The sequence below is a fragment of the Heptranchias perlo genome, chromosome 21 (assembly GCF_035084215.1).
Source record: "Heptranchias perlo isolate sHepPer1 chromosome 21, sHepPer1.hap1, whole genome shotgun sequence".
NCBI lineage: Eukaryota > Metazoa > Chordata > Chondrichthyes > Hexanchiformes > Hexanchidae > Heptranchias > Heptranchias perlo.
Window position 1 is genome coordinate 27,932,373 of NC_090345.1, and position 14,155 is coordinate 27,946,527.

At 41.3% G+C, this 14,155-nt stretch overlaps 1 protein-coding gene across 2 annotated transcripts in view; it reads left to right on the top strand.

The window, feature by feature from the left end:
- Positions 1-14,155, top strand: part of mki67 (marker of proliferation Ki-67) — a 46,713-nt gene that overhangs the window by 6,054 nt on the left and 26,504 nt on the right. Inside the window, exons 5-6 of one of the 2 annotated variants that reach the window (XM_068002372.1) lie at positions 5,436-5,520; positions 13,004-13,085. In XM_068002372.1, coding sequence (XP_067858473.1) covers positions 5,436-5,520; positions 13,004-13,085 — 167 coding nt within the window. The remainder of the gene's footprint in view (positions 1-5,435; positions 5,521-13,003; positions 13,086-14,155) is intronic. The other variant, XM_068002373.1, reaches the window with a different exon arrangement.

The window sequence follows — 14,155 nt, forward strand, 5'->3', positions numbered from 1 at the left end:
CAATTACATAGGTATGAGAGTTGGCTAAGGTAGATTGGGAAACCAAATTAAATGGTTTGACGGTTGAAAAGCAATGGCAAACATTTAAAGAAATATTTCAATATTCTCAACAAATATACATTCCATTGAGAAATCAAAAACTCCACCGGAAAAGTGATCCACCCATGGCTAACTAAAGTTGTTAAGGATAGTATTAGATTAAAAGGAGAGACCTGTAATGTTGCCAAGAAGAGTAGTAAGTCTGAGGATTGGGCGAGTTTTAGAAACAAGCAAAGGACGACCAAAAAATTGATTAAAAAGAGAGAAAATAGAATATTAAAGTAAACTAGCAAGAAATATAAAAACTGATTGTAGAGCTTCTACAAGTATGTAAAAAGGAAGAGAGTAGCAAAAGTAAACGTTGGTCCCTTAGAGGCTAAGACAGGAGAAATTATAATGGGGAATCAGGAAATGACAGATGCATTAAACAAATATTTCCCTAGACTCCATGAAGCCAACATTAGACTTTGGAATAGTAGAAGACACAAGAAACATCAGAAATAGTGGGGAATTAATATCAGTAGAGAAAAAGTACTGGAAAAATTAATGGGTCTAAAAGCTGATAAATTCCCTGGACCTGATGGCCTACATCCGAGGGTTCTAAAAGAGGTGGCTGCAGAGATAGTGGATGCATTGATTATGATCTTCCAAAATTCCCTAGATTCTAGAATGGTCCCAGCGGATTGGAAGGTAGCAAATGTGACCCTGCTATTCAAGAAAGGAGGGAGAGAGAAAACTGAGCTACAGGCCAGTCAGTCTGACATCAGTCATCGGGAAAATGCTGGAACCCATTATTATGGAAGTGGTAACAGAGCACTTTGCCAAATCATATGATGATTTGGCAGAGTTAACATGGTTTTATGAAAGGGAAATCGTATTTGGCAAATCTATTAGTCTTTTGAGGATGTAACTAGCGGGGTGGATAAAGGGGAACTGGTGGATGTCGTATATTTGGATTTTCAATAGGCATTCGATAAGGTGCCACATAAAAGGTTGGCTCATGGGGTTGGGGGTAACATATTAGCATGGATAGAGGATTGTTTTCTGTCCGTTAACCAGAGAGTAGGGATAAACGGGTCATTTTCAGGCTGGCAGGCTATAACTAGTGGGGTGCTGCAAGGATCGGTGCTTGGGTCTCAGCTACTTACGATCTACATTAATGACTTGGGTGAAGAGACTGAGTGTAATGTATCCAAATTTGCTGATGATACAAAGCTAGGTGGGAAAGTAAGCTGTGAGGAGGATACAGAGTCTGCAAAGGGAGATAGACAGGTTAAGTGAGTGGGCAAGAAGGTGGCAGATAGAGTATAATGTGGGGAAATGTGAGGTTGTTCACTTTGGCAGGAAGAATAGAAAAACAGAATATTTTTTAAATGGTGAGAAACTATTAAATGTTGGTGTTGAGAGACTTGGGTGTCCTTGTACAAGAAACATAAAAACTTAGCATGCAGGCACAGAAAGCAAATGGAATGTTGGCCTTTATTGCAAGGGGGCTGGAGTACAAAAGTAAGGAAGTCTTACTACAATTGTACAGGGCTTTGGTGAGACCTCACCTGGAGTACTGTGTACAGTTTTGGTCTCCTTTATCTAAGGAAGGATATACTTGCCTTAGAGGCGGTACAGCGAAAGTTCACTAGATTAATTCCTGGGATAAGAGAGTTGTCCTATGAGGCGACGTTGCGTAGAATGGGCCTATAATGTCTGGAATTTAGAAGAATGAAACCTATAAGGGGGGGCTTGACAGGGTAGATGCTGAGAGATTGTTTCCCCTGGCTGGAGAGTCTAGATTTAGGGGGCATTGTCTCAGGATAAGGGGTCAGTCATTTAAGACAGAGATGAGGAGGAATTTCTTCACTCAGAGGGTTGTGAATCTTTGGAATTCTCTACCCCCAGAGGGCTGTGGATGCTGAGTGGTTGAATATATTCAAGGCTGAGGTAGATACATTTTTGGACTCTAGGGGAATCAAGGGATATGGGGATTGGGCAGGAAAGTGGAGTTGAGGTCAAAGATCAGCCATGACCTTACTGAATGGCAGAGCAGATTTGAGAGGCCGTATGGCCTACTCCTATTTCTTATGTTCTTATGAAATATTTAAACATTGATAATCACCCCTTGCTGTGTTAAGTTATACTTTGCAGTCATCATCAAAGAACTAGTGCTGTGGTTGGGATTGCTCATCCTGTAGCAAACCTTCCATGTCTTGTATGTAAATCTTTCTTTAAAGATTGATTTGGCCACATAGTGTGACAATGTCAACTCTTTCCCTGCACTTAATTGACATTCATCTTAGGGGCCAGTTATCGGCCAATTTTTCCATTGTTGGTTCCAGCTCTAAAATGGATGCTAGAATCAAGATGATATATTAAAAAAAAAAGTAGAATGCCTTTCGGTTTGTTTTTAAAAAAAGTGCAGAATAGGATATGCCAGTGGGAAGTGAGGTGTAAATGCAATAAACATGGGAAAAAGCAGCTCAATATGGTGCCAACCTGAAAAGATCATAGCTGATACTTAGTCACTAGAGAGGTGTGGAATTGCAAAAATGTCAAGTTGCTGTGAGACTGAAAATATTGTACACATATAAGGAGACCCCTGAATAGGTAGTAAATACAGTGGTTTTATTTGAAAAATGGTTTTTATAAGGGAAAGGCAATTCTACAGCAAGTACTTTTTGTACAAAACAAGAATAGTGTATTCACCAAAAATTGTTCTAAACACCGTTTTTCTCATTTATGGAGATACGTGAGGTAAGGCGCATCAAGGTAGATAAATCTCCGGGACCTGATGAAATGTATCCCAGGACGTTATGGGAGGTTAGGGAGGAAATTGCGGGTCCCCTAGCAGAGATATTTGAATCATCCACCGCTACAGGTGAGGTGCCTGAAGATTGGAGGGTAGCAAATGTGCCTTTGTTTAAGAAGGGCGGCAGGGAAAAGCCTGGGAACTACAGACCGGTGAGCCTGACATCTGGAGTGGGTAAGTTGTTAGAGGGTATTCTGAGGGACAGGATCTACAGGCATTTGGAGAGGCAGGGACTAATTAGGAATAGTCAGCATGGTTTTGTGAGAGGAAAATCATGTCTCACGAATTTGATTGAGTTTTTTGAAGGGGTAACCAAGAAGATAGATGAGGGCTGTGCAGTAGACGTGGTCTACATGGACTTCAGCAAAGCCTTTGACAAGGTACCGCATGGTAGGTTGTTACATAAGGTTAAATCTCATGGGATCCAAGGTGAGGTAGCCAATTGGATACAAAATTGGCTTGAAGACAGAGGGTGGTTGTAGAGGGTTGTTTTTCAAACTGGATGCATGTGTCCAGCGGTGTGCCTCAGGGATCGGTGCTGGGTCCGCTGTTATTTATATTAATGATTTGGACGAGAATTTAGGAGGCATGGTTAGTAAGTTTGCAGATGACACCAAGATTGGTGGCATTGTGGACAGTGAAGAAGGTTATCTAGGATTGCAACGGGATCTTGAGAAATTGGGCCAGTGGGCCGATGAATGGCAGATGGAGTTTAATTTAGATAAATGTGAGGTGATGCATTTTGGTAGATCGAATCGGGCCAGGACCTACTCCGTTAATGGTAGGGCGTTGGGGAGAGTTATAGAACAAAGAGATCTAGGAGTACAGGTTCATAGCTCCTTGAAAGTGGAGTCACAGGTGGATAGGGTGGTGAAGAAGGCATTCGGCATGCTTGGTTTCGTTGGTCAGAACACTGAATGCAGGAGTTGGGATGTCTTGTTGAAGTTGTACAGGGCATTGGTGAGGCCACACTTGGAGTACTGTGTACAGTTCTGGTCACCCTATTATAGAAAGGATATTATTAAACTAGAAAGAGTGCAGAAAAGATTTACTAGGATGCTACCGGGACTTGATGGTTTGACTTATAGGGAGAGGTTAGACAGACTGGGACTTTTTTCCCTGGAGAGTAGGAGGTTAAGGGGTGATCTTATAGAAGTCTATAAAATAATGAGGGGCATAGATAAAGTCGACAGTCAAAATCTTTTCCCAAAGGTAGGGGAGTCTATAACGAGGGGGCATAGATTTAAGGTGAGAGGGGAGAGATACAAAAGGGTCCAGAGGGGCAATTTTTTCACTCAAAGGGTGGTGAGTGTCTGGAACGAGCTGCCAGAGGCAGTAGTGGAGGCGGGTACAATTTTGTCTTTTAAAAAGCATTTGGACAGTTACATGGGTAAGATGGGTATAGAGGGATATGGGCCAAGTGCAGGAAATTGGGACTAGCTTAGTGGTATAAACTGGGCGACATGGACATGTTGGGCCGAAGGGCCTGTTTCCATGTTGTAACTTCTATGATTCTATATGAAGGCCTCTTTCTACCAGAGGTCCCCGAGGGAAAGTGTCTCTGAACTATATTAAAATGGGTAGTATTTTGGAAGAGAAGAAATCCTACACTAGTTTACTCTTTAGTATTTTTGTATTTTCCTGGCTCCTTGTGCAGTATATTTGGTTCCACAGTTATTTTAACCAGGCACAACTGGGCTACAGGTGAAGTGGATCAGGTGACTTGTATTAACTCTTCACATTATTACGGTCTCTATCTTCCATCAGTCTTTTTCTACCCACTATATCTCTCTTTGAATTGCTTCAAGTTCTAGCATCACCCCCAATTTCTCCTTGCCTCACCCCTGCTGCTGCTGAAACTCTTAGCCATGCTTTTGTTAGCTTCAGTCTTTTCTTCTCCAGTGCCTTCTCTTCTGATGTCTCACATCTCACTCTTCATAAACTCCAACTTGTCAAAACTCTACCACCAGAATCTTGGCCTGCTCGCCCATCACTGATGCCAACATTGAATTCAAAATCCTCATCCTTGTAAGATACTAAATCCACGACTATACCCCACCCTATCTCTGCAACCTCCTCCCGCTCTATGACCTAGCCTCCTGTCTTTTTGATACTGGCCTTTTGTGTACGTTCCCCACCGTTGCTGCATCAACAACCAACCCATAATCTGACTTGATTCTCCTGTCATTCAAATTGCTTCACTGTGCTACCTTTCTCCATCATAAAATTCCTCAAACCCTGTCTCTTTGGCTATTCCTTAGGTTACCTCCCCAAAGTCTCTTTTGAAGTGCCATGTGATGTTCACTATATTGAAGGCAATACCTAAGTGCAAGTAGTGTTATTAACATGTTAATTGTCAAAAAATATAGTATGCAGATTGTCGAAGTTTATGTCAACTGGATGCTGAGACCAAAAATCAGGACTTGGATCAGTGGAATAGCTACTTGGGTAGACTATTTGGCACAGCTTATGCAGACTCTTTCTGTTCATTCACTTGCAGCTTCTATGAATGCATGTAATAAGAGCATTTGCTCACTTTAATTTGGCAAACATCCTAGAAATGAATTTGTCCATTTATTTTTTCTTTTGGTGTTAGATTTGAGTACCCTTTGGATTCAGTACACAACACTAGCCCAAGGAAAAAACGAAATTCGTCAAGCCTGAAGAATGAAACTCTACAAGTACGTGCATGCATTTTTTGAGGTGGTGGGGTGGGAAGGGAAGGTTTGGTGGGGGGAGGGGGGGGGAGGAGAAGGAGATGGTTGTCTCGATCAGATCCTTGCAGGTACAGTGATCTTCAGATAGAATATTAAAATGTTGGTATGCATAAGCATTAATGATTTTGGATGAAAAGCTTGAGCTTTTCACAAGTTAACCAAATTTCCCAAAGGTGGAGTGAGTTCTACTTTGCCTATCCCTTAAGGTGAAAAGGAAACTTGGAGTACTTTTTGTTTGCACTACCACATTGTATGTTGGTGAAATTGTGAATCGGAGAGAAAAAAATTATACTTAAAAGTATTGATTGTCTTAAATCCTCCGTGAAATCAGCCACATTGGGTCGTCTTGCACTGGACTGCTCTGTGGTCTTAGATAGAGAGGTATCTTGGAGTGGGTCCATTAATTGCTGCTGAGCTTCAACAACAGATCAGCCTCAGAGCCAGTACAAATTCATAGATAAAGGGTATGCTGCTTGACCACCCGATCACTGAATGACAGGAGGTGATGCAAGTGAGAAACTTCAAGGAACTCATCTGTCCCTGAAAATATTTGTCAACTCTGGTCAAAGGCATCGAACACTAAAGACTGCTGAAGTTTATTCTCATCGGCACACAGGCACAATCTTTGCAGCAAGTGGCTGTCTGTGGATCACAACACTAATAATCTTCTGATCTGTTACATCCACTCTTACTCTATATTTTACTACTTCCCTGTTTTAAATCACTCTCGTAGCTGAGTCCTTAGGACTTTGAGAGTATCTTTGATGTGTAGATATGTTTTCATCAACATGCCCAAGATAATGAACAGAAAAACCTTTTTGATATTTTAACTACTGGAATTAATCTGTGCATCAGCAGGAATCTTCTCCTGCCTTCGGTAAATGGTAATCACATCAGGCCTCCTTTTAGTTTTAAACTATCAAGCAAATTTATTGAATAAAAGATGAGCAGGCAAATGAATGAGTAATATAACACATTTATAGAAATTACACTGGGTCGTCAAAAGAAAAAATTTAGTCCTAATCCCTACATTAAATTAGTATCCCTTTGAATTACATTTGATCTACACAGTATATTTATTTTAATTTCTCACCTGCAAAAACTGAACTGGCCTAACTTTGGATTATAGTAGCCTAATTGTTATGGACTAGCAACCCAGAGGGTTAGAGTTCAAATTCCACCATTGCAAGTTGCGAAATTGAATTAGATAAATCTGGTAATTTGTGGTGCAACACCTGAAAATGACTGTGAAAGCTGCTGGGTTGTCATAAAAACCCATCAGGTTTGTTAATATCCTTCAGGGAAGGGAACCTGGTCTGACCTATATGTGACTCCAGTCTCCTAAGATGTGGTTGACACTTAACGTCCTCAAGTGGCCTAGCAGACCTGTGAATTGTAAAATAACTGCTACACAACAGAACAATGAGAAATACCTGAAGGCCCTGTTGGTAGCAATCCAGACATGGTATCCAGTCAAGTCTTTGGCAACATTCCTCAACATTAACTTATGAAGTCTCAAGGTTTCAGGTCAAACAAGACCAAGGAAACCTCCTGCTGAATGCCATCGACTGCCCCGCCCTCCCATCCCCGTCATTTGATGGATTAGTACTCCTCCATGTTGAATGCTAGTAGGGGGAAGAACTGAGAAACAAGTGCACAAAGTATGCTCTGGATGGGGGACTTCAGTGTCTACCAGCAAGAGTAGCTTGGTAGTGCAATTGCTGTCTGATTCATGGAGGACATAGCTGCCAAACTAGGCCTGTGCCAGAGAACCAACACCAGGGAATAACCTGCTTGCCTCATTATCAATCTGTCACAGACGTGCCTGTTCACAATAGCATTGGTTGGTGTGACCACCACACACAAGATCTCGTCTTCATAGTGAGGACCCTCCATACAATGAGAGACTACCACTGTGGTAAGTGTAATAAAATATGGACGTCCATGAGGTGCTATTAGCCTGAAGCAGCAGAATTGTATACAACCACAAACTGTAAACTCAAGGCCTGGCACAACTTTCAATACTCCATTTCCATCAAGCCAGGAGATCACCCCTAGTTGAATGGAGAGTGAAGAAGGGCATAACAGGAGCAGCACCACCAGAATGAGGCACCAGCCCAGTGAAACTACTGCTCAGGACTACATGTATGCTAAACACCAGAAGCAGCTGGTTATGGTCGGAGCTAAGTGTTCCCATAAACAACAGATAAGAGCAGACATGCCAGTGTCCAGCTAATTTTTTTCACTGCGTGTGACCTTAAGAAGCAGCTGAGTACAGTGGACACAGCAAATGCTAGGGGCCCCAACAACATTCCAGCTGTAGTATTCAAAACCTGTGCATCATATCTAGTTGGCCCTTTAACCAAAGTAATCCTTCAGTACATTGCACTGAAGTGTCAGCCTGGATTATCCAGCATTTGACCCAATGTGGCACCAAGAAGCAAAACTGAGCTGAATGAGAAAACCCTTCCATGGCTGTAATCATACCTGACACATTGCCTCCCACCATCTTTCAATCATCGCAGCTCTGGACGTCATTGCTGGAGTTCCTCAGGGCAGTGTCCTCAGCCCAACCATCTCAATTGCTTTGTCATTGATCATCTTTCTCAAGAATTGGCTGTTTACTGACTGCTCTAGTATTCAGCTCCATTTACAACTCTTCCAATAGTTATGCAGTCTGCAGCAGGACCTGGACAGCATCCAGGGTTTGGCTGACAAGTGGCAGGTAAAGTTTGTGCAACGTGAGTGCCAATGACAGTTTCCACCAAGAAAAGGCCCAATCACCTTCCCTTGGTCTTCTACAGTACCACCATTGCAGAGTCCCCCACTGTCATCATCCTGGGGAATACCATTGATAAGCTTAACTGGACTAGCCACATCTACACCATGGCTACAAGAGCAGGGCAGAGGCTGGGTACTCTGATTAATCGCTCACCTTCTCAGCCATTAAAGTTTCTCCACCATTTAAAAGGCTCAAGTCAGGAGTGATTTAAATAATCGCTGCAGCAACACTCAAAAAGCAGTTCACTTGATCGGCATCCCGCTACTGAACCTGTGCACTGTGGCTGCAGGATGCACTTGAACAACTTGCTAAGCTTACTTCAACAGCACCTCTACTATCAAGAAGGAAAAGAGCAGCAACAGCATTGAAGGCGGCTCACCGCCACCTTCTCGAGGGCAATTAGGGATGGGCAATAAATGCTGGCCTCGCCAGAGACGCCCACATCCCATGAACGAATAAAATAGTATCACGGGTGCACTTGCAAGTTCCCCTCCCAAGTCACATACCATCCTGACTGAGGGTTCCTTCATCGTCTCCTACACCTAACACCATCGTGGGAGTGGTGTCAACACTAGGACTGCAGTGGTTCAAGACCCACCACCACTTTCTCTGACAAGTAAGGATGGGCAATGAATGTGGCCTAGCCAGCATCTCCCAAATCCTGAGACCAATTTAAAAAAAAAATACTTTACTCATGAATGTTCCAAGCAGATTCTCTTGCTCAGCTAGAGCACATATATATTGCCCAATAGCTGTAGATTTGAATAACTAATCCTCTGATTCAAAAATTGCCCACTATCATCCTCACGGAAAGACTTTCACTTCTACTTTTGTCATTGCAAGTAATTGATGATTCAATGTATAGTCTGGTTCTGGAAATAATGTAGCATTTTATATGAAATTTGAATTTTGTTCTCCTTGTTCCTTGGATTTCCTAATAGTGTAATTATTGTGATTTTAGCTTCAGTTGGTTGTTATACGTGTCAGTTCATGTAATGGAATGGATTACAGTTTGACTCTTAATTTGATCTGAATAGGGTAAATGTGGGGAACAGCAAATTGATCATTTTGCAAGTTGCTTTTGGGCTCAGCCCAAATACTAAGATTCTTTCAGGGCAATTCTGTGCTTTTTATGCTGGAGAATAACATTTTTCCCCCCCAATTTGGATATTCAACACTTGTTTCTTTGCCTCTCCACCTTTCCCTCTTTCTCCCACTCCTTCTAAACTGTCTTCTTTGTTGCACATTGTTCTTAGGTGTGCCAAGTTGATTATCTTTTGTTTGACATTTCCCCTGATGCTATGGTTGCTCAGACTGAGAGTTTGCTGTTTGAGCAATGCGCATCCCATTGTTTTGTGACAGAGACCCAAATATATAAATTGATTTTCAATTTGTAATCTCTATCTAACTATTGTCGTGAAAATTACTCTCTTTAATGTAAGGCTTGTTCACTTTGGCTTTCTGTTACTGTCAAAACACCATCTTGTGGAAGTTTCATCTCAAAATTCCTACAATTTCCATATGCACCCATGCTGCTGTAGTCATGTTGGCGCATAACATTATATGAATTTTTGAAAGTAAGTCCCTGATCGTAAGATTACAGATGACCATTCGGTCCATCTTGGTTAATCGATCCAGAAACATCCTACATTTCACTGCCATTGCAGCATCTAATTGTTCCTAAATTACAGGGTTTTCACCTCTACTACTTTATCTGGAAGTCCAATCCATGTGTTAATCATTGTGAAGAAGAATTTCCTGATATTAATCCTAAATTCACCTTTTACTAGTTTGAACCTGTACACTTGTCCTACTCTTGTAACTTAATATTCTAGATTTACAATTTAATTTAAAGTAGTATTACCTTTTTCCATACTCTATCGTATACATAGTTAATCACAACTTCTTGTGACTTGGGTAGCTCAACATTCTTTTAACTTCGATTGCTGCTCTACATTGGTAGTAGAATCATAGAATGATACAGTACAGAAGGAGGCCATTCGGCCCATTGTGTCTGTGCTGGCTCTTTGAAAGAGCTATCCAATTAGTCCATACCCGGGCTCTGTCCCTATAGCCCTGCAAATTTTTCCCCTTCCAAGTATTTATCCAATTCCCTGCTGAAAGTTATTATTGAATCTGCTTCCACCACCCTTTCAGGCAGTGCGTTCCAGATCATAACTACTCTGCGTAATTCTTTTTCTCTTCATGTCGCCTCTAGTTCTTTTGTCAATTACTATGAATCTGTGTCCTGTGATTACTGACCCTTCTGCCACTGGAAACAGTTTCTCCTTATTTACTCTATCAAAACCCTTCATGATTTTGAACATCTCTATCAAATCTCCCCGTAACCTTCTCTGCTCTAAGAACAACAACAGTTTCTCTAGTCTCTCCACGTAACTGAAGTCTTTCATTCCTGGCACCATTCTAGTAAATCTCTTATGAACCCTTTCTAAGGCCTTGACATCCTTACTAAAGTGTGGGGCCCAGAATTGGCCACAATATGCCAGCTGGGGCCTAACCAGTATTTTATAAAGGTTTAGCATAACTTCCTCGCTTTTGTACTCAATGCCTCTATTTATAAAGCCAAGGATCCCATATGCCTTTTTAACAGCCATCTCAATTTGTCCTGCCACTTTCAAGGACTTATGTACATACACACCCAGGGGTCTCTGTTCCTGCACTCCCTTTAAAATTGTACCATTTAATTTATATTGCTTCTCCTCATTCTTCCTACTGAAGTGAGTCACTTCACACTTTTCTGCATTAAATGTAATCTGCCATGTGTCCTCCTGAAGTCTGTTATTGTCCTCCTTACTGTTCACTACATTTCCAAGTTTTGTGTCATCTGCAAATTTTGCAATTATGCCCTGTATACCCAAGTCCAGGTCATTAATATATATCAAAAAGAGCAGTGGTCTTAAAACCTCTTCACGCTTCCCTCCAGTCCGAAAAACAACTGTTCACCACTACTCTCTGCTTTCTGTCTCTTAGCCAATTTAGTATTTACACAGCCACTGCCCCTTTAATCCCATGGGCTTCAATTTTGCTAACAAATATATTATGTGGTACTTTATCAAATGCCTTTTAAAAGTCCATATACACATCAACCTCGTCAACCCTCTCCGTTATTTCATCAAAGAACTCAAATCAAGTTAGTCAAACACGATTTGCCTTTAACAAATCCATGCCGGCTTTCATTTATTAACCCATATTTTTCCAACTGCCAATTAATTTTGTCCCAGATTATTGTCTCTATACGTTTCCTCACCACCGATGTTAGGCTGATTGGCTTGTTGTTGCCGGGTTTATCCATCCCCTTTTTTTTTTGAACAGGCGTGTAACATTTACAAACCTAGAGTCGTCTGGCACCACTTCTATATCTAAGGAGAACTGGAAGATTGTGGCCAGAGCCCCTGCACTTTCCACCCTTACTTCCCTCAGCAACCTAGGATGCATCCCATCCGGACCGGGTGACTTTTCTACTTTGAGGATTGCCAACCTTTTAAGTTCCTCCTCTTTATTTATGTTTATCCTATCCAATTTCTCTACTACCTCCTCCTTTACTGTGACATTGGCAGCATCCTCTTCTTTAGTGAAGACAGATGCAAAGTACTCATTTAGTACCTCAGCCATGCCCTTTGCCATCACAAGATCTCCTTTTTGGTCCCTAATCGGCCCCACTCTTCCTTTTGACTACCCTTTTACTATTTATATGTTTTTATAAAAGACTTTTGGGTTCCCTTTCATGTTACCTGCTAATCTATTCTCATACACTTTCTTTACCCCTTTCCTTTTTCAATTCTCCCCTATATGTTTTGTATTCAGCTTGGTTTTCTACTGAATTATGAACCTGACATTTATCATAGGCCTCTTTTTTTTCTGTTTCATCTCACTTGTTGAGTCAACTAAAATTCGTAGGTCTCTCAACTTCAACTCGTGTAATGTGTCGTCCATTTTTCTCTTCCCATGTAGTACTTTACACTTGTCTGCGTTCAATTTTATCATTTTTTAAGTTTTGCTCAACTTATTCTATAATTTCAGAGTTGTGTGCTTGGATTCTACTGCCCCTCCTAGATTGGTGGTATCTGCAAATTTGACCAATTTGAATTCAAGTCATTAATATAAATTATAAATAGTAGTGATCTAAAAACTAAGCCCTGGGAAACCCCACTCAGTGCCTCCTCCCTACCCTGACATCTCTAACAAGTACCAGTTGGTTTCTTTACCAATTTCTCATAATTCCCAAGATTTACCCTGAATCCCCCACAGTGTTGAACTTAAAATTAATAGCCTTTAGTTTGGAAATTTGTTATGTCTTTTGGAAATCTGGGCAGACATTCAGGGTTTTCCACACCCTACTTGTCATTTCTTCAAAGTTATGATTACTCGAGCAGGATCTTCCCCCTTCTGGAGCTATGCTGACCGTTGTTTACTAGGTTATTGTACCGAATATCACATTTACCCCTGATAATTGCTTCTATTATTTTATGTGGAATTGAAGTTTTGTCACCTTATTTGAATGTCAACACCGTATTAGCCTACTTCCAATGTACTAGTACCTCGGAAATGACCCTCATAATGATTGGCACTGACTCACAATTCTCCTCCCTACTCTCAGCAAATTTATCTGTTCCTTTCTTAATGTGATAATGTTTGAATTAACAGGTTCTTCATGTTCAACAGGGAGTAGATGATGGTTCACAACCTTCTGGCAAGGGTCGTCAGTCTACAAGTGGACGTAAATCTGGTTGGTGTTTCTTGTACTGCATGTAATAAAGCTAATTCATGAATTCTAATTTTATGCTTTGGATGTACACATTTAGATGTCTGATTTGCATACAAATAACTCTTTTTAATTCGTTCTTGGGATGTGGGAGTCGCTGGCAAGGTCTGCATTTATTGCCCATCCCCGTTGCCCTTGAGAAAGTTGTGGTGAGCCGCCTTCTTGAACCGCTACAATATATGTAGTGATGGTGCTGTTAGGTGGGGAGTTCCAGGATTTTGACCCAACAATGTTGAAGGAACTGCAATATATGTCCCAAGTCGGGATAGTGTGTGACATGGAGGGGAATTTGGTGATGGTGCCCTTGGTGATGGGGGTTGTGGGTTTGGGAAGTGCTGTTGAAGAAGCGGAAGTGAGTTTCTGCAGTGCATACTGTGGATAGTACAGGGAGGGATAAAGGTTTAAGGTAGTGGATGGGCTGCCGATCAAGCAGACTGTTTTGTCCTGCATGGTGCCGACCTTGTGTTGTTGTAGCTGCACTTAGATGAATTTGAACCATTAATTTTTGTTTGATTTTTTTTTTTTGGTGAAGGTTACTTATCCACAAAATTACACAGGTGGAGCAGAGAGCAGAACCATCCAAAAGAGAGTTGGTAACTGGAACCCATTAGTTTAGATTAGGTTATAGGAAACTTTTCTCCAAATCAAGGTGAACACCCAGGGCATATCCCATTGGGAATCTTTATTACCCAGGTGAATGCTGCAGGACAGCAGATTGGATACTATATTTGGACTTCCCCGCTCCTTCGCCCTTTTCCTCATAGGGCATTTACCAGCTAAAAGTTACCTGTCCTATACCCTATTATGAGTGGTGTGATTGTCCCTTGCTGCCATTTTTAAGGCTTGCTCCTCTTTTATCTGGTCTTTGGCTCATATAATTTGGAATGTACAGTAAGTCTCCATTTTAATTAAAACCTAATTTCTGGAAAATTAGAAATAAGAGCATAGAAGGAGGGTATTTGGCCCACTGCATATGCACTAGTGCTAGTTATATCTCTAATTCCATTTCTGTTCTCTTTCCCTAACCCATTTAT